At 43.0% G+C, this 19963-nt stretch overlaps 1 protein-coding gene and 1 long non-coding RNA gene across 2 annotated transcripts in view; one reads left to right on the top strand and one right to left on the bottom strand.

Moving 5' to 3' along the window:
• Window positions 1–1001: 1001 nt before the first annotated feature.
• LOC311438786 lies at window positions 1002–3679 on the bottom strand. The gene is made up of 2 exons (XR_014694318.1): window positions 3544–3679; window positions 1002–1715 (listed from the first exon to the last, which is right to left on the bottom strand). It is a non-coding gene; the product is annotated as an uncharacterized lncRNA (long non-coding RNA).
• The window catches only part of GPR39 (G protein-coupled receptor 39), a 73364-nt gene continuing 55902 nt past the window's right edge, over window positions 2502–19963 (top strand). Inside the window, exon 1 of the mRNA XM_084523654.1 lies at window positions 2502–4769. Coding sequence (XP_084379780.1) covers window positions 3905–4769 — 865 coding nt within the window. The 5' untranslated portion in view covers window positions 2502–3904. The remainder of the gene's footprint in view (window positions 4770–19963) is intronic.

Genomic DNA, 19963 nt, shown 5'->3' with positions numbered 1-19963 from the left:
AGAATAGCATTCAAGAATAACTTACCAGAAGCATACAAAGGAATCTTAACAGTAAAGAAGAGGTTTGTTAGATATCAAGAAAACAGCAAGAAACCTTGAGTTAGTTGAATGCAGTCTTTAATTATTTATATTTTTAATGGAATATAATTTTAAAAACCAACATGAGCTGTCTCTGGCAAATTGATTTTTTAAAACATTTAATATCATTTGGGCTCCTCACTTTTATCTGTGTTATTTCTTCCTTTTATTCCTGCAACACTTTCCCCTCTGTCTGTGCAGATCAGAGTAGCTGTCTTCTGCAGAACAGCAATCTCATTTTGTTTACCTTGTGTTTCCAAGAGAATTGAACAAGCCCAGGATTCACCTCCTCTAAACAAATACTTGCAAGACAAAGGTATCTCAGCTATTCTAAGGACAAGAGGTTTGTTGAGATGGAGAACAGTAAAGACTAGCAAGGAAAAAAACTCAATGTGTTTTTATCTGAAAAAAAAAAAGTTAATCCTTTGCGCAGCCTCATTTTCTTTGCTTTTGAGATAGCTCTCCTTTTTCATTTAAGTTTTAGAGTTTTTCATCCAAAGGAAGCAAGAAACCGAGGTATTTTCTTTGTTCCTGTCAAGTAGCTCGAACAGTTTGAGAACAGAAACCAGTCAGAGCAGTGTGATTAGCGTAGCCAATTAGGGTGGATTTGCATATTCACAACACGGCTATCGAGAAATAATTCTGCAGAGATAATGCAAGCGTGGCAGCGCCTGTCTGCCAATCGGAGCACCCTGGCTCCCGTGCTGGATGGTAATTGAGAAATAACCGTGCAGTGATCCTGCAGATTGGGCACCCCGTGCCAATCCACACGCTGGCACTGCGCAGCTGGGGAAGAAAGTGCGTTTGCAAAGCAGTCGCTGTACGATACCCCTGCATGCTGGAAAAGGTTAATCTACACTCCATTTACATAAAATGCAACAGCATCTGTCAAATGAGTTGGTTCTTCTAAGATTATTTCCAGATTCAACTTGTGCTAGCTGCCACTTTTGGGGGCCCAACCTCACCAGGAGTCTGGGGGATGTGGCTTTTAATGAGGTGGCACGCGGCCGAGCCCTGAGTGTCCCGTGGCTCCTCCGTCCTTCAGTTCAGCCAGGTACAGGGTATGAGGTGCAGGTGAGCTTTGCACAATAGCCCAAAGGTCGAGCCATAAAACCCTGCTCGTTTTTGCCCCATCATCGGGGTGTTATCCAACAACCAGGCAAGAAAGCAAACGGCCTTGCAAGAAACCTTGTAGGTTCTGCTGGATAAAAGACCAGGGTGGCTGATCACAGCAGCTTTATTATCTCTGAAAGTGAAAAATCACCTTATATACTATAGTGACAACAATCTGTGCTCCCTCTCTGCATTCCTCTGGCTCCCACTGCTCTTCGGCTCATACCAGCAACCATGTTGCTGCAGGCATGTGGGTGAGCACAGGGCAGAGCCCCCTGCTGCCCCGTGCCCACATAATCTGCATCTTCAGGACACCGTTGTCTGATCCAGGGGCTGCCAAGTCCCTCCCTGCAGTGTGCAGCAGCCATGTGTGCTGATTTTAGAAAGACTGATGGTGATGTTTGTCCGCAGTACTCCTGACTTCTCTGGTGAGGGGGCTGAGGCCTTGATGTTGAGTCATGGCGGGGCAGCCCGAGGCCTTCTCTCAGGTACAGCTCCACAGGCCACGGGCACTTTCAGAGCTGCTAAGGGAAAGACAACACCACAAAAAAATGAGCTTGTGGGTACTCAGGGCTACGAGATATCAAGGGAAACTTCAAAAAAAAAAAACCCTAAAATTAGACCATTGCACAAATCATAAGATTATAACCTGGTATCATATCTACCAGGATAAAGACCATGAGCTCTCAACCTCTGTGCCACAAAGAGACATTAGGCACATCTAGTTGGGTAGAAATGTCTCCCTCAAGAAAGATATATATTTTATAATAACCCATGATAGGGATTTTATACCCATCTCAAGAATACTCACCACTGGTTTATCTACTCCACTAACTTACGTAAGATTTTTTTTTTTTTTGTAATGGCCTCCCTTTATGAATAACCACAATCATCTCTTTCCTTCCTATCCCCTTTGTGGCACAAGCTTTTTATTAGAAAGTTAATAAACTTTGTGTATGTTCTAAAGATAATATTGAAAACTGCAAAACTGTGTTCTGCATTTTATAATTGGTGTGGAAAAAAGGGGGAGATCTAATCCAATTGGGTCTTCTTTGCTCTCTTTTGCTCTCTCTCTCCTTTTTTCCCCTTTGATGGTAAGCAGCAAATTTTAATTAGCTTCATTTCCACAATTCAGTCATGCATATGTAATCTTTGTTCACACTTTTATAAAGTAAAATTAAGTGAAAGAAATTGGGTAATAATAGAAAGCTTGTCTGAGCAGAACAAATGTGAATTATCAAACATAAGGAGAGATGACTGGGAGTACAGGGCTTGAAGTTGTGCAAGGTTTGAGGTGTTTTTTTTTTTTTTTTTTTTTTTTTTTTTTTCTGAAATAGGACTGCATAAATAATGCATAGGAACAGGTGCTGATTATCCTGTTTTGGGCATCTTTTGTTCATTATGTACTTGGGCTGCTGAGGTACAGTGATAACCAGTGAATGTGAGGAGACTGCTTAATAACAGCTTTCTAATGTTTCTCTTTTATTACAAGCTGAAAGTGTCACATGAGCTTGTCTAGTTAATAAAAATCACTTTGTGAACCCACTGTTCTTAGATTTGGTATTGGAACAGATCACTGTATTGGGCCTCTCTTGATTATAGCTGCAAAAGCTGTTCTGCCGTTTTGCATTGTAATTTAAAGGTTTCCTAATCCATATACACACCCTCTAATTAAATGTTTCCAGGGGTTACCTTGGGAGCCTTCAGTGCTATGGTTTGAAACTAAAACTAAAGAGTGCATTAAATTCATTCTCCCTGGGGTGAGACACAGGAGAGGGAAGTCCATTTTCATCCCCTGCTACTCCTGATTATTAGAAAGCACCAGCATGGTTGGGACTGCTAACTTCACTATTTTTGTTATCTAACATGAGAAGATGGAAATTTAAAGGGAGACGATCAATATGTTTATATCTTGTTCAGCTTATCATTTCTGAAGAGATTCATCATCAGCAATGAAAAACCAGAACCTCCTGTTGACGTAAATGGATCCATGGCCACAGAAGCTGCACAACAAACACTGCTGCACCAGACACCGAGATCTTCACGAAAGGAAATTTAAAGTAGCAAAGCATGTTGGTGTCACCACATAGAGAAGTAAAGTTAATGGTTAATGGTTAATGTTAAACTCATGAGCAGATACTTTCTCTTCAGCGCCTGTGCACACACACTCAGCCTCACCCCACCAACCTAACAGGTCTCGGGGAAACACCTCTTTTTGTCCCTGAGAAGGAGCTCTTGTTACAGGAAGTGTTTCAGACTTGGGAGTTTCTTTTTTCTTTTTCTTTTCTCTCTAAGCGTGCTTTGCTATCAGTACATAGGGATAACCAAGATTTAGGTTAATGGTTAACAGACCAGTGATAACCACATAGAAACTCTGACTTCCTCCTGCTGTGGTCAGGACAGAAAACTGCCTTCACTCACAGAAGAGGCAAGAGCTGAAAGGAGTGCAGTTCACAGCGCAGAGGGCTGGAGTATGGCAGCTTTGCTACAGATTGGTAAGAGCTAAGACAGTTTCTCTCCCACTCAGATTACTGACTCAGCTGCTGTTGCTTACAAAACCCACAGGTGTGTCTAGTTGAGACACTTTCATTGTACCTGATTGTTCTGACCTGTGTGTCTTGGTGAAGAGGGCAAAGCGAGAAAGGATCTATTTTCTGTCATTTTGGACATCAGGGAGGCTCTTCTTCCCTCTTCATCGTCCCAGGGGCTGCTCATGGAAGGACAGACATCCTCTTCAGACTGTTTTCATCGCATTAACCACACTCATATCCCAGAGTTTGAGGTGTCTCATTGGATCAAGATCACTATGGCCTCTCTTGACATCTGCATCTTTGTAGCAGGCATCTTGGGCAACAGCATCACTATCAAGGCCACCAAGATTCTGCAGAAGAAAGGCTACTTGCAGAAGGAGGTCACGAATCACATGGTGAGCTTGGCCTGCTCAGACCTGCTGGTCATCCTGCTTGGCATGCCTGTGGAGTTCTTCAGCGCCATCTGGAGACCTTTCGGCACCCCAAATGGCAATGTGGCTTGCAAGCTCTACTGTTTCCTTTTTGAAGCCTGCAGTTATGCCACCGTGCTGCATGTGGCCACCCTTAGCTTTGAGAGGTACGTGGCTATTTGCCACCCCTTCAAGTTCAAGGCACTCTCTGGACCCCGCACAGTGAAGCTGCTCATCGCCTTTGTCTGGGTGACATCTGTCATCGTGGCTCTGCCCCTGCTCTTTGCCATGGGCACAGAATATCCCCTGGAAATCATCGAGGGCTACGAAAGTACGATGGGCTGCATGAAGCCAACTCCCAGGCACCAGTTACCCCCTACGGACAACATGACCATCTGTACCAGCCTCTCCTCCAAGTGGCCTGTTTTTCAGGCCAGCATCTTCACTGCTTTTGGTGTGTACATCATAGTGCTGGGGTGTGTCACCTTCATGTGCCACAGCATGATGAAGGCCCTGAAGATCCACAAGAAAGGAACTGTGGCGGTGAAGGGTGACCTAGGACACCAGGAGCAGTACCTAAGGAAAAGTGAGAGCTCGGAGGGCAAGAGCTCCAGGAGACAGATCACTCTATTCCTGGGTAAGATCCCTCTTCTACTCTGCCTCTTCTCCCCTGCCCCCTTCCCACAAAGGAAGGAAAACCAGAGGCCTGCATCTTGCCTCACCAAATTCCCCCCCCCCCAAATGGGGGATGTATGGTTTGACACTGGTCCGAGATGGAGAGGCATACTTTTGGTTGCAATGACATATTTAAGAAACCTGATTTCTTTGCATGTTTCTGACTATTTTTGTTGTTAGAACAGGTGGGAGGGAAGACAAAAGGAAAAATCCATTTACTGTCTAACATTTATGTTGCCTGATTATACTGCGTGTCTACGTGCAGCAATAGTGGTAACACGATGTTGCTGCTTGACCTTTGTGGTAGCAATAGCCACAGCTGCCTGGACATAAAGTAGCTCTACTTGCATGTCTTCCCATTAAATTACAAATACATGCATATTTAGTAAGGCCCTTAATAAGAGGGCAGACTGTCTTGCAAGATATAAAGCTTGTCCTGCTCTGAAGGCATGTCCCTGTTAACTGGGGATGCTCCCTGAAGTGCACTGATTTAGCTTTCCGTGGCTGTGTTGCATCCGAGCATTGAGGGAGCTGGGCTGGGCAGCTGATCTGGTCTTGCAAATTGCTGTTGCCCTTTTTGATTTTTTTCTCGGTTTTATTTGAAGGCCTATAACCTTGGAATTATGTTTGATTCTGATCTCTCTTGCCACATTTGTCAGACAAAAACTAATCAAGCTGTCATTTTACCAACTTGGACTCTTTCCAGGCAGTGATCCATGCAGTCTCCACATTTGTTGATGCTCTTAGAGGTACCCTTAATCATGTCCTGGCTGAATTACAGCTAGTTCTTGTTTTGTTGGGTTGCTTAATACGATACCGGGTATAATAAATGAACCATCTTGTGTAGGAATGCACAGCAGACCTAGGATTCCTGTGTTGATTTTTGATGCTCTGCTTGATATTGCAGAGGGGGAGCTGAAACTTGTGGATCTGCCCACTTCTAGAACTTTATGTTGATGGTGATGACTTGAGAATCCCTTGCTTCCTCAGCTAGTCCTGCTTCTGCCCTGGTCTGGGGTAGGGAAGGGTGTAGGGCAAGGAGTCCAGGGTGCAACCAGCACCTTTTCTGCTGCAGGTGTGGTGGAAACCTGTCAGACAAGGCCTGTGACTCAGGCGTGGGGACAGGCTGGAGCTGCGTGCTGTGCCCGCCGTCACCCTCCAGATGGGAGACGTGACGCTGCAGGCTGCACACAGCTCTTCCGCGTGCCCAGGGTGCACATCTGAAGAAGAAATCGTCTCCTCGCACAAGGCATCTATTAGTCAGGGACGAGAGCCCCCGTATCAGGATGATTAAAAGGGCTCTTGATACCTGAGTCCACCGAAAGTACTGACTTCTGGGCTGGAAGCTTAACAGCTGAAGCTAAATGCAGCATGTTGCACAGAGCTGAAAAAGGGATAAGGCTTTGCTCTTTAAGTTAAGTGCTACTGTGGGATCCTTAAATGTCTGTGGATCTCGCTCTCCTTGTAAATTATCACCCACAGCTACATTAAAGTCCAGTCTAAGATCCAAATCCTGTAGCAAGTTCTAGTCAGGTTGAGAGGTGAAGGTAAATTACTGCGGCTTTTCTTCCCCTCCTTGATTATTTTTCTTGCTTGCTGATAGTCTAGTGTGGAGTAGGGCAGACCCGTTGCTGCTTGCAGAAGTGTTAAAAAAAATAAATAAATGAAAGGACAAGTGAGTTGCTTTATCTTACGGGAATTTGCCACCGGTATCTGACGCTTTCTCTGCTCTCAGCTTTCTGGAGCCAGTAGACACTTCTGTGAATCCCCTGAAATGATTTCAGTGGCGTATTTTAAATGGCTCTTAATATGAGTCTTGCTAATTAACTTGGGTTGGGAAATAAATTAATAAACTGAAGAGGAAGAAACTGTGGCTTGCATCCCTGAGAACAATGCAAAGCAATTTAATTTGGAGATTTCATAAGAGTGATGCTTTAGGGCAGTTTTAACCCAGAAGAAATGAACATATAAATTGTTTACAAATTGCTGAATTTAAATATAGTGATTTTGAAGTCCTCTTTGTTTTTCATTTAACAGATGGGTCAAATTAAAACAAATATTTGCTCATTTACAACATATTTCACTTTTAATGTGAAATGTAAATGACAGCATATAGCAAGATGTCTTCAAACATCTAACAGCAATAAAAACAATTTAGCATTTTCTTCTTCTAGTTGTTAAAAGTGATAAGTTCTCCAAAACGGAGATTAAATTCATAAATCTCTTGACGATGAGAAAAAGCTAAGTGGAAAGAGACACAAGAAGGAACTGGTGCTTTTTTAGTGTCACGTTATTGTGAGGCACTGGAGAAAATTCATGAAAACAAATTGTAAATGTTGAAAGACTGTGTGCTGTGGGAGGCACTGGTGCTTGCAGGATGAGCCCCGGCCGGGCTGACACCACAGCTGGGGTGGAGGAGGAGGGGGACGAGGGGCTAAAAGAGGGGAGCACGTGGTACTGGGCAGGCTGAGCTCACGAGGGAAGGGGGGTTCTTCCAAGGGGGTGTCTGCAAGGGTCCAGTCCTTTGGTTTAAACCCTGGAGAGGCTGGTTTGGGTGTTGAGGTCCGTGGTGTAGGGATGTCTGACCCTCCTGTCTCTGCTGCCCTCACCATGCCTGTGGTGAACAGGAGAGACTGGTGCAGCAGTCGCTGTAATTCTGCACCGGGTGATGGAGAGGGAGCACTTCCAGGGGCTGTTCGGCTCAAATTTTGGTAGATTTGCCCCAGTGGGGGAATGCAGATTTGTCCCAGTGTTTTGGAGAAAATCAGTTCTGTTTTTTTAAACTGGGCTGTGCAGTGCTGCTCTTTCCAGGTTCTTTCCCATTATTGCTGTTGGTTTCGAGGAAGATATGATAGTACATGTAAGGAGGCTCTGCTTAATGCTCCTGCTCCTGAAATTAGGCATTTGGGGCTTCGGAAAGCCTGGGGCAAGCTTCCTGCAATCTCTGTGCATGTGATTTATTTGATCATCTTCTGAGTGAGGTGGTAAAACTCCAGTGCCTCCAGTGGCTCACCCCATCCATATGAGCAGGGCAGATCAGACTGGGTGACACGGTGTGGGTTTTCCATAGCTGTTAAAGCAGCTTTGCTCATGTTGGGACAGCAGATCTGTCTTCTACTGAAGGGCAGCATGGGTCTGCTTGAGTCTGGACTCTCCTCAACAGCAAGGAAAATATAGCTGGACTTAATTTTTGAGTGGCTTATGGCAGCACTTGATTATAGAAGTTTCTTCACCTCCAGCAGCAGAAACAGAATAGGTAAATGTGCTTCTGAAAATACTGGGCGGATGGCACTTTGATGAAATGCAAGTTTTTAATAGTATTTAAAGCCTCCTCGTTCTCAGCCCACCGTGACACTCTTGTCTTTGTGCTGGGACTGCGAAGGGCCAGACGGTGATGAGAGAGATACCTAAATGGTCACAGGATGATGCTGGGGCCCTCTGGCTGCTCCAACACTTGAGCTGAGCCACCTGCCCCCATCAGGGAGCTCTTGAGTCTTGGGGACTTCGGCTGGGTCACGGCAAAGAAAGGGAGGGAATGTGACAGAAGGGTCCTGCAAAAGGGAGACCCAGCTAGTGCAGTAATTATTAACGTTAGTAAAAGAGGGCACCACATAGCTGAATCTATGCTAGTTAAAAATCTTCAGGAATCATTAACTTAATTGCTAATCTCCAGCAGTCGTTAAGGGGAGCCATGTGGGACAAGGCCCTGTGCCAGTCGCCGCCGGGGCGCACCTCAGCGGCAACAGGTCCGTGCCAGCCGTGCGGGCCTCAGCTACTTCCCTCCTAGTCCGGTCACTGATATAAGGCTGCTTTTATGCAAAAGCACCTGTGTGCTTAGATCTGACTGGCCTGAACTTGTACTTAAAAATGAAGCGAGTTTTGACTGTCCCAGATGGAAAATTTACCACTTCTGAAGCTTCTGTGGTATTGCCCTTGCCAGCTTCAGTTTTGTGCTTCGGATGAAGGCTTTAATTATTTTGTATAAAGCAGTTTCGGGCCTACCATGGTAAATACATTGAAATTGAAAAGTCCTTTAGTGTTGCTATATGCACTGCTTTTCTTTGTTATGTGCTTCCAGCATGCCCTTCAGAGCAGCGCTCCCCTCTCTGTGCAGCAGAGGGGCTGCAAGGTGCTGGGGGCACTTCGCCACCTGCCCGCCAGCATCCTGGCATGCTTTTCTGTCTCCTGGCCACCACGAGATGTCCAGCCATCCCACCACTCTCTTCCAGAAGAGGGAAGGATCAGAGTAATCCAGCTGCTATGAAATTGTTGCACAGATCATAACCAGTGGCAGGGTCTCTGTCTGAGAAAGGCAGTGTCGTGGCTTTTCCTTTTGTCAAATACTTTAATATGTTTGTCAGATACACAGAGTGTCAGCTTGAAGAAGGTAGCAGTGTTGGTTTCGTGTGTTGTGGTACGGTACAGGTAGCTTCTGGTCTGTTTTATGGAGTAAAAGAAATTAGAGGCTTTGCTGAGACTCTGGTGAGTTCCACAGAAGGAAAGGCAGTCCCTCCCGCTAAATCCAAATACAATGAGCAAAGACTGGAAAAGCTAGAGGTGGTGGCTGTTAAAATGATGGGAGGCTATTCTATCACAACCCCAAATGCCACTACAAACACCATGGACACAACTGAGCCTGGCCATAAGCTAAAGATAGATAAAACATTGAGTCAGAAATTAAAAAGATCTCTTGAAACTTGAGCTGGATCACTGTTTTTCCCCCCTGATATACTACTGCTGGCAGATTAATATTTTGCTCAGAATAAAGGTATTGTGTGTAGAAATAGCCTTTCCAAAGATCACTAAGGAAATGTATTCTGCAAGGCACTTGGCAATTGGATTTTCAGGAGGACAAATTACTTCAAGTACTCTGCAAAAAATACATGGTTGTCATCTAGAGATGACTCAGGCACTGCATAGCTTGACAGTGGTAGGACTTTTGTTACAGGAAAATTAGATGCTTCTTCGTAGGCTGGAAATTGGCTTGTTTTTTTTTCCTTACTGAAAAAGGTAAAACTTGGTAGAACAAAAATTGAAAGAATAACCTAATTGATTAGATTCCAGAAGAACACAGCTCCAGCCCATGTTCTTTAAACTCAGCTTCATCGACTCCTCTTGGTTCATTTCTTTAATCATTCCACTCAGCTGCCTTTCTTCAGAGACTTTGTTGGAGAGGTGCCTGAAGATAAATATATTGTAGGCTGGATATGATTTTCATCTATGTGTTTTATACGGTGTCTTCATCTATATATTTCCCTGAGCAGGGCTTCGAAGTGCACAAGACAAGCAGGAGACTGCATGCTCTGCAATGAGTAGCAGGGGCTGAGCAGGGGGCATGAAACACCTGGACCCAGAGACCAGGGGCTGATTATTCAGCCGAATGAGACACCCGCCCCTGCCACCAGTAAGATTTTTCCTTTAGGTGTTGCTTTCTAGAAGAGAGATCAAAGAAAGGGATTTACTTGGTGGTGTTCAGGAAATTTTGCTTTCCTCTTTTCTGCAAAAGTATTAACCTGGTGTCAACAGCAAAACTAATCAATGCTAGCGAACACTGGTAGCACAAAACTGAAGCTCAGCAATTCAGCAGATGACAATGGAAAGACTGCATCCAGGGATCTCAGCTTCTAGGGGCAATTGTGTACAGCCAGCCTCCTCTGATGAGCTGTGGGACTTTTGTTGTTTCAAACAAAAACAAAAACAAAAAAAAAAAAAAAACAAAAAACAAAACAAAAAAAAAAAACACACCCCAACAACAACAAAACATAGCCACAGTAAAATACACTCAAGGCAAACTTCTGAAGTCCAGGTATCTATATATTTTCCGTTTTTCCACAATGCAATTTAAAAATGAACATAAGCAAAAACAGCATAATTTTCTTCTCTATTGTAGAGAAAGCAATTTATCTACTACTGCTTTTAACTGGACTCATGTACTAGGAGATGGTGCTTTTGGCTTAAATAGACAGTCTTCCTTTTCTCCTACTCAGAGGGATGGCAAAATGGTGCAGAGAGAAAAAGAATGTAAGAATAGGGACTAATTGAGGCCAGTACCCCCAGGGTATTTAAGACTTTTGTAGTTTTAATGGAAAAATCAATGCGTGATTACACTTTGCATTAGAGTACTTAAAAATTGCTTGAAAGTGAAGTCTGCAGCTTTAAAAACAACCTAACCCTGAAAATACTACACTTGGAGAAGCAAACTCACTACCAGTGTAATCCACATCATTCTTGATGTGTGCTGTCCTCGCAGATGCGGTCTCCATGCACACACAACTACTGTCTTTGCTTCTGTGCATCCCATCTCCCTTCCATTTGTGTATCTTCTCCCCATACCTTTCAGCCCTTGTGTTTTCCAGCACCCCTAGGTATACACTAGGAGAAGGAAGGTGGGAAGTGCAGGTATCATCCCTCAAGAAACAGGGAGGAGGCTGCTGCATTTGGGGAGATGAGATCGGGCTGTGTCATTTCAGCTCTGAAAAACCCATCCTGGCTCATGGCAAACCCGCTCTAGGGCATGTTTTCTCACAAGTCAAAAGCCTGGGAGCTGTCTCTTTCTCCAAAGAACAGAAAAGAAAGCAAGAAGATTTATTTCCATCAAAGTGGAGAAATATAGACGTTGATCCAGGTATGAAATGAATTGAGGGAGATTGTTCTCAGCTAAAAATCAGCACCCCTACTTTGGGAAACCCTGTCCTATTGATCCTGGTTGACTGCCCTCATTCTTTGGTCAAGAGACTATTTTCTTAAGCATTAATTTTCCACTTTCTGTTTTCTTGCTATCTCTTCTGAGCCAGACACCATCTCAAACACAGATTGCTCTTCAGACTTCCCAGTTTTAGTAAATGGGTCTCATTTGTGGCAAGTTCACACATGATTTATTGAAGTCTTCACCTGTGAAAATTAAATGCATTATCTATTCCTCTATTGTTTCATATTCCAATTATACCACATTTCGCAAAATTAAATCTTTTGTTTTCCTAGCTGATGTTAAGACCATTATCTTTAAACAATGATTGCTAGCCTGTGAATTTTAATAGAAGACAATTTTAATTTCTGAGCATTTATTAGTAATATGAAGCTTTCAATTTTATCCTACATAACTTCTTGATTTCCTAAAGGCAAAATTTGTATTAGAAACTGAGAACTGATGAACTGCCAACCAACAGGTTAAAGATTATTTTTGTCTCTTTCCTTGTTACAAGTGAGTTCCTAAGCCTATAATTTCACTGGATAGGTAGCAAAATTGAAAAACGAATACGATGGAATTTCCACAGAAGATAAACAGTTAAGATTTCGACTTATGGTTGGCACACATTGTAGCACCTTCTTTGCCTTTTTTGAGGGCATCGTGTGTTTGTACTGGTAGATGTAAGTCTTATGCTTAAGTGAGAAAGCAATTATTCTCTGAACTCTGTTGCAGATGTATGAGTAATATCAAGGCCAAACCTTTATGGATTAAATGAGTTTGCCAAAAGCCTCTTCATTGTATAAATACTAACTTACAAGGATTGGTGAAACTGAGAAAGAGGTCCAGTATTGATATGAGCTAACTTTCCCTTGCTTCTCCTTAAGTTGTTTCCATTCTCTTGCTTGTTATATTTAATTGTCTCTTACAAGCAGTTATCATATTTGTTTCTATGAATTTTTAAAGAAGGTATTCAAGTTGGAAGTGCAGTTGATGGGGTTAGAGTTGAGGGTCTCTCTGAAACCAGCTGTCTGCTTGTTAGGGAGACGTGCAGAGGGAGAGAGAGTTGTATGAGCACTCAAACAACACTTGACATCCACCTGCAAACAGGTGCACATACATAATAATTACCAGGAAACTCAATTATACTCATGTGTGTAAAGAACCCCAGACACAAAGGTGTATTAGAGAAGACAAAATTGCTTAGTTATCTATACTGGTCCTCACCCAGCATAAATGGCTTTCTCTCCTCATGTTTTATTAGGTAGCATCTGCACAGGTATTCAAGAAGCCCTTCTGCTCCAATCTGTTGTTGAACCCTGCAAAAGAGCTTCTCAGATACAGCCCTTTTTGGAGGGGAAACTAAATATTTTGTCCCTATTCATATAATATTTATGCAAGGCTGCTTTGTTTTTACTCTGCCATATAATATTGCCAGGTTGTTTTTTGTTGAATGCAATGATTATCTTGTGTAGCTCAAGGAGGGGCTGCCTTCAGCTCACCCTTGTTTTGGTGCTGTATCTAACAGGGTGCTGCTGAAGGTGATTTTGATTTGAAGGAATGTTAGGAGACTGTCCTGATTGCTCCTTCCTAGATAAATCTGTTGAGTTCAGTATATGTGTACTCCTTAAAGTACAGTAACTACAACTATTTGAGCGCTTCTTCCATGAAGTGTAAAATTTGAATTGTGGAATTTATAGTCATGGAGACCAAATGTAAAAGTGGGCTCCAAAAGGGATTAAATATAACCTTGAAGGATAGTGCTGTCAAGAACAAGATACAGTCTCTACTTTGGAAAGTCCTCGTGGTGCTGAGTGCCAGAAACTTGGTGTGAATAGTACAGGAAAATCCCTCTTGCTTGTTCCTTCTCCCACAGATGCCAATGTGGGATTATCACAAAGAGAAGGGAGTTGCCAGATGAGTGCTAGGTCTGTCCCTGTATGTCTGCCCTGAAACTTTCTGTATATGCCAAAATTGTCAATTAATCAGTGGCTGCCTTCAGACAGGAAGAATATATGCTTTTTAAGATGGTGGAAAAAGGAATTTGGCTGAACAAGAAAAAATTGAAATGCTCTCCCTAAAACTTTTGTCATTTTTCCTACACACTCTTAGACCATAAACTTGTAAAGAAAAAATTCTATACATTACTGGGGTGCATTTAATTTTAATCTAGAGGAGTTAAAATGTGTCTCTTTTGATGAGCTCCAGTATTTGCTGATTTTTTTCTTCCTGTGCCTCACATTATGTTTCTGCAGTAAAGAAAACTTTTGGGCTCCCTGATTTCCAAACGAAAACTCACCTTAAATTTGTCCCTAAAAGGTGTTAAGAATTAAGGTGTTCAAGAACCGAATCTCAAGGGAATGCTTAAGGATAGCTATAGAAGAAAAGCTCTTCAAGCTGCTGTAACTGGGCCAATGATCAGAATTAAGCCTTTAAGGTGACGAAAGATTGCAGTACTGCAGCAATAACGTACAGAGAGATTCAAACAGTCTTTGCTGTGGGTGCAACTTTAACATGCCACATTTCTGACCATTAGATAAGAACTAACGTTGTGTGGTGAAGGACAAAGTCAAAAGAGGGCCTGCTGGACAAGTGGAATTGTTTGCCCTTGCCCTGTAGATAGTGAGAGCCTTCTGACTTTGTATCACAAGCTCATTCAACAGATCAGAAACCCAGGTCTAAAACGGCTGGATTGGGTTGTGTCAGAGGTATTCAAAAGATGGTATCTGAGTAATCTTTTTGTCGTGAAAGCCTGAATACTTAAATTTTAGTGGTAATAATATTGATATCAACTCCTGCCTAGATTTGTAAAGGCTTCTGTTGGTATTTGCAGGCCTACACATACCTTTGAAAACTCGGACACTGGTTCTGGGGCAGGAACTTTGGTACTGAAATGTAATGGGTTAAAATATATTCTTGTTTAAACTCGAACTTTTGACAAAATGTGATGTCTAACTACCCGCATCGAGGCTGGAGAATAGGGCTACTAAGATGACTGGGGAATGTGGAGATGAACCTTAATGGAAGCTAAAATTAGGTTATCTTGTTTAATGTAGCAAAACTAAGAATATGTCTAGCTTTGAGTTGTCTATAAGCACATTGGGGCAGTGAGTACTGAGGAAAGAGGAAGATCTGGTTTGTACCCTGACCTGAAAATCTTGCAAGACTGACTCAGGAACAGCCATCAGTGCAGTTACTCCAGGACAATCAATCTGACCTCATGGTGCAACCAGTTAAGCATAGCAGTCTTGCTGTGCATCTTCAGAAACAGCCGGACCTGTTAAAGTTAGGCCTTATGTCAAGGAGTTTGCAGTCACCCTTCTCTCAGCTGTGGAGCCAGGGACCTTCCCTCCAGCATGCACGAGTCTTCCCCTCCAGCTCAGAGACTGTCTCAAAGTCATAGTACCCTTGATTAACTTTGAATTTATGGAGCTCTAAATCCATGCTGAGTATGGATTTGCTAATTTGGTCTATAAGGAGAGTAACCTGCAATAGGATGGCTGGAAGAGAGAGTTCTTCTGAAACCGCTGCCTGCTCATCTGGTGAGTACGAGGGACCATCGGAGATGCCTCTGAGCAAAGCCAGAGCAGATCTCACCTCTCTGTCCCTGTGGGGGTTTGGGACCGTGTACCTCATCTGTCTTTCAATGCTTCTCTTGTGCCCTTTCTTAAAGGACTTTCCCCACCTACTGTACTTGGAGGCAGCCGTGGGAGTTCACTGTTAAATGTGAATGTCTAGAGAGATAGGAACTTTCCACTGTCGTGATTCCCTTCACTTTTCCTATTCCCACTTCCATGCACGTCTGCTGAATTCTAAGAAGCTTTTTGATAGCAACTTGAAATTCAAATGTCCCTTTTCTTTTTGTCTTCTGGTCCAAGCCAACATTTAAATGCATTCCTTTCTATTATAAAGAGCATATTGACAATTTAGGAAACACTGTCCTGCAGTACAAATGCTCTGATATTACAAAATATTACCATGTTCTCTGCATTGATCTAAATGATGGCGTTGGCACAAGAACTAATAGGTCTACAGGGGCCATGAATGAGCACAGGCAGAAATGAGAAAATTTCTAATCATGAGAAGGACGTGTTCAGGGACAACCTTCCAACTGGAGAGCTGGACCGAACTAGTTCAGTTTCTGGGGCAGAGAACATGCTGATTTCTGCAAGTCTGTGGTTTGGATGCCCATGCCTGGAGGTAAGGGATGTCTGGTTGCGAAGCCCAGGCCTCTGGTGGGTTGGAAGGAGGAGGTTATGATTGTTACTCTGTGGTGTGGCACTGACTCAGCATCCTGCTCTAGGAAGGTGCTGAACTTGGAAAGGTGCAGCAAGCAAATGTTCATAAGGTTCAACATTTTCTTGGCAAGTACCTGCTGGCAAACTCAGACTTTCAGAAATCTGGCCTGGGACCGCACAGCATGGTGCACACACGGGTTCCCGTTGTAAATGAAGGATCTATTTCCTGCACGTTGGGGTCTCTGAGTATCAGGGCATCTCCTTTGCTTTCCTCCCCCCCTGCCTGCATGCCCTCTGTACCAGCCTGCCTCGATATCCTCCTCCACCACCAGCGTGCCCATTAGTCCCGGTGTGCCTGGTGACTGGCATTTGAAAACCTGCCTCCGAGTGCCTTTCTCCGAGAGAGAATTGCTTTAACCTTATCAAATGGAAGTGAAATTTAAAATGACTTCACGTTTATTTACTGACAGGCAGGAATGTCCTCTAAATCGACTGTCACAGCACGAACGCAGTGCGGCAGGACCGCATCATAACCTCTTGTTGGCCTTCAATCAGTGTTAAATTTGGGGAGTGGGGATATTATTTCGGCCTCCCTGGGTGTACGGATAGCGTTCTCATTTTGAAGTTTTATACAACGAAGTTATATTTGATATTTGCATAATTCAAATAGATGAAATCCTCAAACAGGCACAGAAGACTTGATTTCATTAACTTGGGATGCAGCCATTCCCATCTCTCATGCATATGGCAAATACCTTTCCTGTAAGTATACTTTAAAGATTCATTTCTTTCTCTAATCAAGTGGTGAAATCCTACTCACGGGAACCAGAATTGATTTCTTTTCCCTTCAGACTGAATGGCACAGACCTTATTTGGGTTAACTTCTGTCGTGAAAGGTAAGGTTAACCCTTCTGTGTGCCGAGAATCAGCCAATTGAGTTCCCGTTTGCTGCTCCAACACCCTGCAAATGTACACGGTGCAGTTGTCCTGCAAATGTAGCTGTCAGCTCCGCTAAGCTCAGAGATGCTCTGACTATTCTCAGCAAGGGCCTGTATTCACTGAAAGCCTGGCCATGTAAGCTGGTTTCTAAATTTCCTCCTTGGCTTCGAATGCTGTAATTGATCATGTGTAGTTTGGTTTTAGTCTTTAACAATCAAGGTGAGGAATTGCTCTCAAATCAGTTAAGATGTTAGGAGGGAGGGAGGCAGCTTCTCTGTGCCACATGGATGGTACCAAGGAATCACAACAGGCTCTTGCAAGCCTTCTTCAAAGCATAAGGTTTTCTGGTAGGAAATGGAAATCAGGCAGAAATGCTCCTCTCTCAGAGCTGGCACCTGTGCCTTGCTGTCTGTGGGGGACCTGTGGGGACATGGGAGAGCTCCACCAGATCAGTGCAATTTAATAGACATCAGTGGAGAATTGAAGCAATTTTGGTTTAGGTACCTGATGTTGCACCAAGTAGTCTTGAGGAATACTCCTGCACACTGTGCAGTCTGAGCCCATGGCTGGGACTCCTCTTCATAGCAGCACCTAGGTGAATTTCCCTTCACTTTACTACTGAGTTGCCCAAATACATTTGTATGCTGTTTTCCTGTTCACCTTCTTGATAATGGAGTTCTGCATTTTGTTTTCTACCTTTCAGATACATCACTTTTCACTTAAGTTGTCTTACATTAGTTGAAACTGATAACCTGACCCTTTGGCTGCTCTGCTTCTCTGAAACATTTCCCAGTGCTTTCACTGAAATCAGGATGCTCTGCTACACTCCTACAGGGAGCTGCTTAAAAAAAAAAAAAAAAAGGGGGGGGGGTCGGGAATGAGGAAAAATATATTCTTTCTTGGTAATTTGGGATGCTTAATTTTCTACTTCTTGTCTTAGAACATGAAGTTGTCACTGGGGAGGGCTTTCTTCCCCGTGTCACTAGTGCATTTATGGTGTGTTTTCTGCCTCTCCTGCCTGCCAGGTAAATGACAGCAGTAGGTCAGTTGGTATGGAACACTCCAAGAAAAGCCAGGGTTTTCCTCCTGTATTAAAGGAAGATTTTTATGCTGTAATTGATAGTAACTAGTATACTTTCCATTAAACAAATACACACTTCGGTATTTGACCTCTCTAATTCCTGTTGTGAGGATGCAGAGTGGGCAGGAAGCACTGAGCTTGCTCTGGTGTGTCGGTTCCCACCTCAGCTGTCAGCTGCCTCTGACAAACAAGTTTATAAGCTCAGCACTGTCGTTCCTGAGCAGTTCTGATCCGTCCGGCTTTACTGCTTTGTTCACTTAAATGTTGCACTGCTAGGCCATTATGCAGAGATTTTCAGCTCATCCTGAGGAAGTAGTGCCCTTTTTCTGCTTTTCTGGGCGTTCCCGTGGCACAGAAAAGTGGGCTTTTTTGACAGCAGGGAATGCTGAAATGGTCTAACCATTCTCACCAAACGTTCACCCTGTCTCAAGGCATGTTCCTCATGCTGGGCGGCTTCCTCATGCTTAGGAGGTAGCAGCCCAGAGCCCCGTGGTTGGCACCGTGTTGCCTTTTGCAAGAAGAGCAGCCCAAAATAACACGGCCTGACACAATGTCTTGCTCTTCTCGTATCTGGAATTTCTGTTAGATTTGTTTGATATTTGCGGGGCTCTTTTTGGTTTGTTGGTTTATTTGCTGTGATCTTTAAGCAGGCTCAGATCTATGGGACCCAGCTCCCACCTTGAGGAGAAGCCCTGGAAAAATCCTCATTCAGCAGAAGCCCCAGGAGCCTAGACAGGCACATGCCGTGTGTTGGGGTGCACAGGAGATAGATGCACTGAGTTCAGTAGGACCTAGAACCACTTTAGACCTTTGGTATCAAAAATCTTGTTGACAAGCCCTGGAACTCTGACTTTAAAATCATTTCAGATCAGGAATCATCACTTTACACCACAGTTTTCAAATCCTTTATCTTTTGAAGTAACCCTGAGAAAGTCAGCGCCCCCAACATTCAAACCTTATTTATTTAATTTTCCTATTATTTCAGTACATCAACAGTTAAGATAATTTTCAATCAAATTGTTTTTGGGGAGAATATTTAGAAGCCTGAAAAAATATATATTTGAAGTGAAACATCATATCATGCTTTTGATCCAAGGACTGGTGTTCTGCAGGAGAAATTAAAAAAAAAAATCTCATGATAACCCCTCTGCTTTCCTAAAATAGAAAACCTGCATAGTTAATGAATATAAATGAATGTACATTCACTTCCTTTTTTTTGAGGTTACTAAAGCTGATTAACATTAGGTACCACAATTTATTTAAAGCAGTTGAGTAATTATTCTGCTTCCTATCCCATGAACACGCAACTTATTTATTACTGAGGTTGTTTTTTTTTCCTTTAAGTGTATCCTTGAAATCACATTGGGGACATATCTTTGTCATCATCAGAGTTTTAAAATAAGTATTTTACAGTAAGTAATTTTTGGTACACAAGCAAAGAAGAAAAATTGGGCAATGCATTGAAATTCAATGAACTGTGATGAATCGTCTTACAGGAAAGGACCTGAAAGGCTTAGGAATGAAGTAATATATTGACAATTTGGGGTTACACAAGTAGAATTCAATATTCAGCATAATTAAATTAGAAATTGATAGCTTCAGCAAAACAAAACAGTTCTTCATATAAAATCTAAAAGAGGTGAAGCATCTCTGCGTTATTGCTACATCGTGTGGGTCAAGGTGCTTTGGCTGAGAGCTGTTTTCCAGCAGATCGTTGTGTAGTGATTTCTATGTGTTGGCCCTTCCTGTTATCTCAGCCAAATGTCAATTTCTTCTCTGCTTTCTAGGCTGCCATAAGTTCTCCTGTGTTGCTAGTTATGCCAAGCAGGTTAAGTCCTTCTGTCTAGGTCAATCTTTCTTAAAATTGCATGCATCCATCCTTGGGACCAAGAGAGAGAGAGAAGTGAGCAGATGCCAGATGCAGTTGGAGGTGGCCAGGAGCTGTGCAGTTGTGGAGATTTTGAGATTTTGCAGGTTTTTTCCTCATTGCCCCTTTTGTTAACTTTCAGAAGTTGGCTGTTGAACAAAAATTCCTTTAACCTGGTTAAAAGTTACTCTCTAATTTGCCATGCTTGGTAATTGTCTGTAAGAACACATCAAATTGTGCATGAAGGAAAAGAAATACCAAGATTCTTAAATACAATATTACTGTTTTAAACATAATAACAGTACTTCATAGCAACTATCACTTCAGTATGAAAACTGAAAGAATT

This window comes from Aythya ferina (assembly GCF_964211825.1).
Source record: "Aythya ferina genome assembly, chromosome: 6".
NCBI lineage: Eukaryota > Metazoa > Chordata > Aves > Anseriformes > Anatidae > Aythya > Aythya ferina.
Note: the sequence above shows the minus strand (reverse complement) of the source record. Positions and strands in the feature narration are given on the sequence as shown.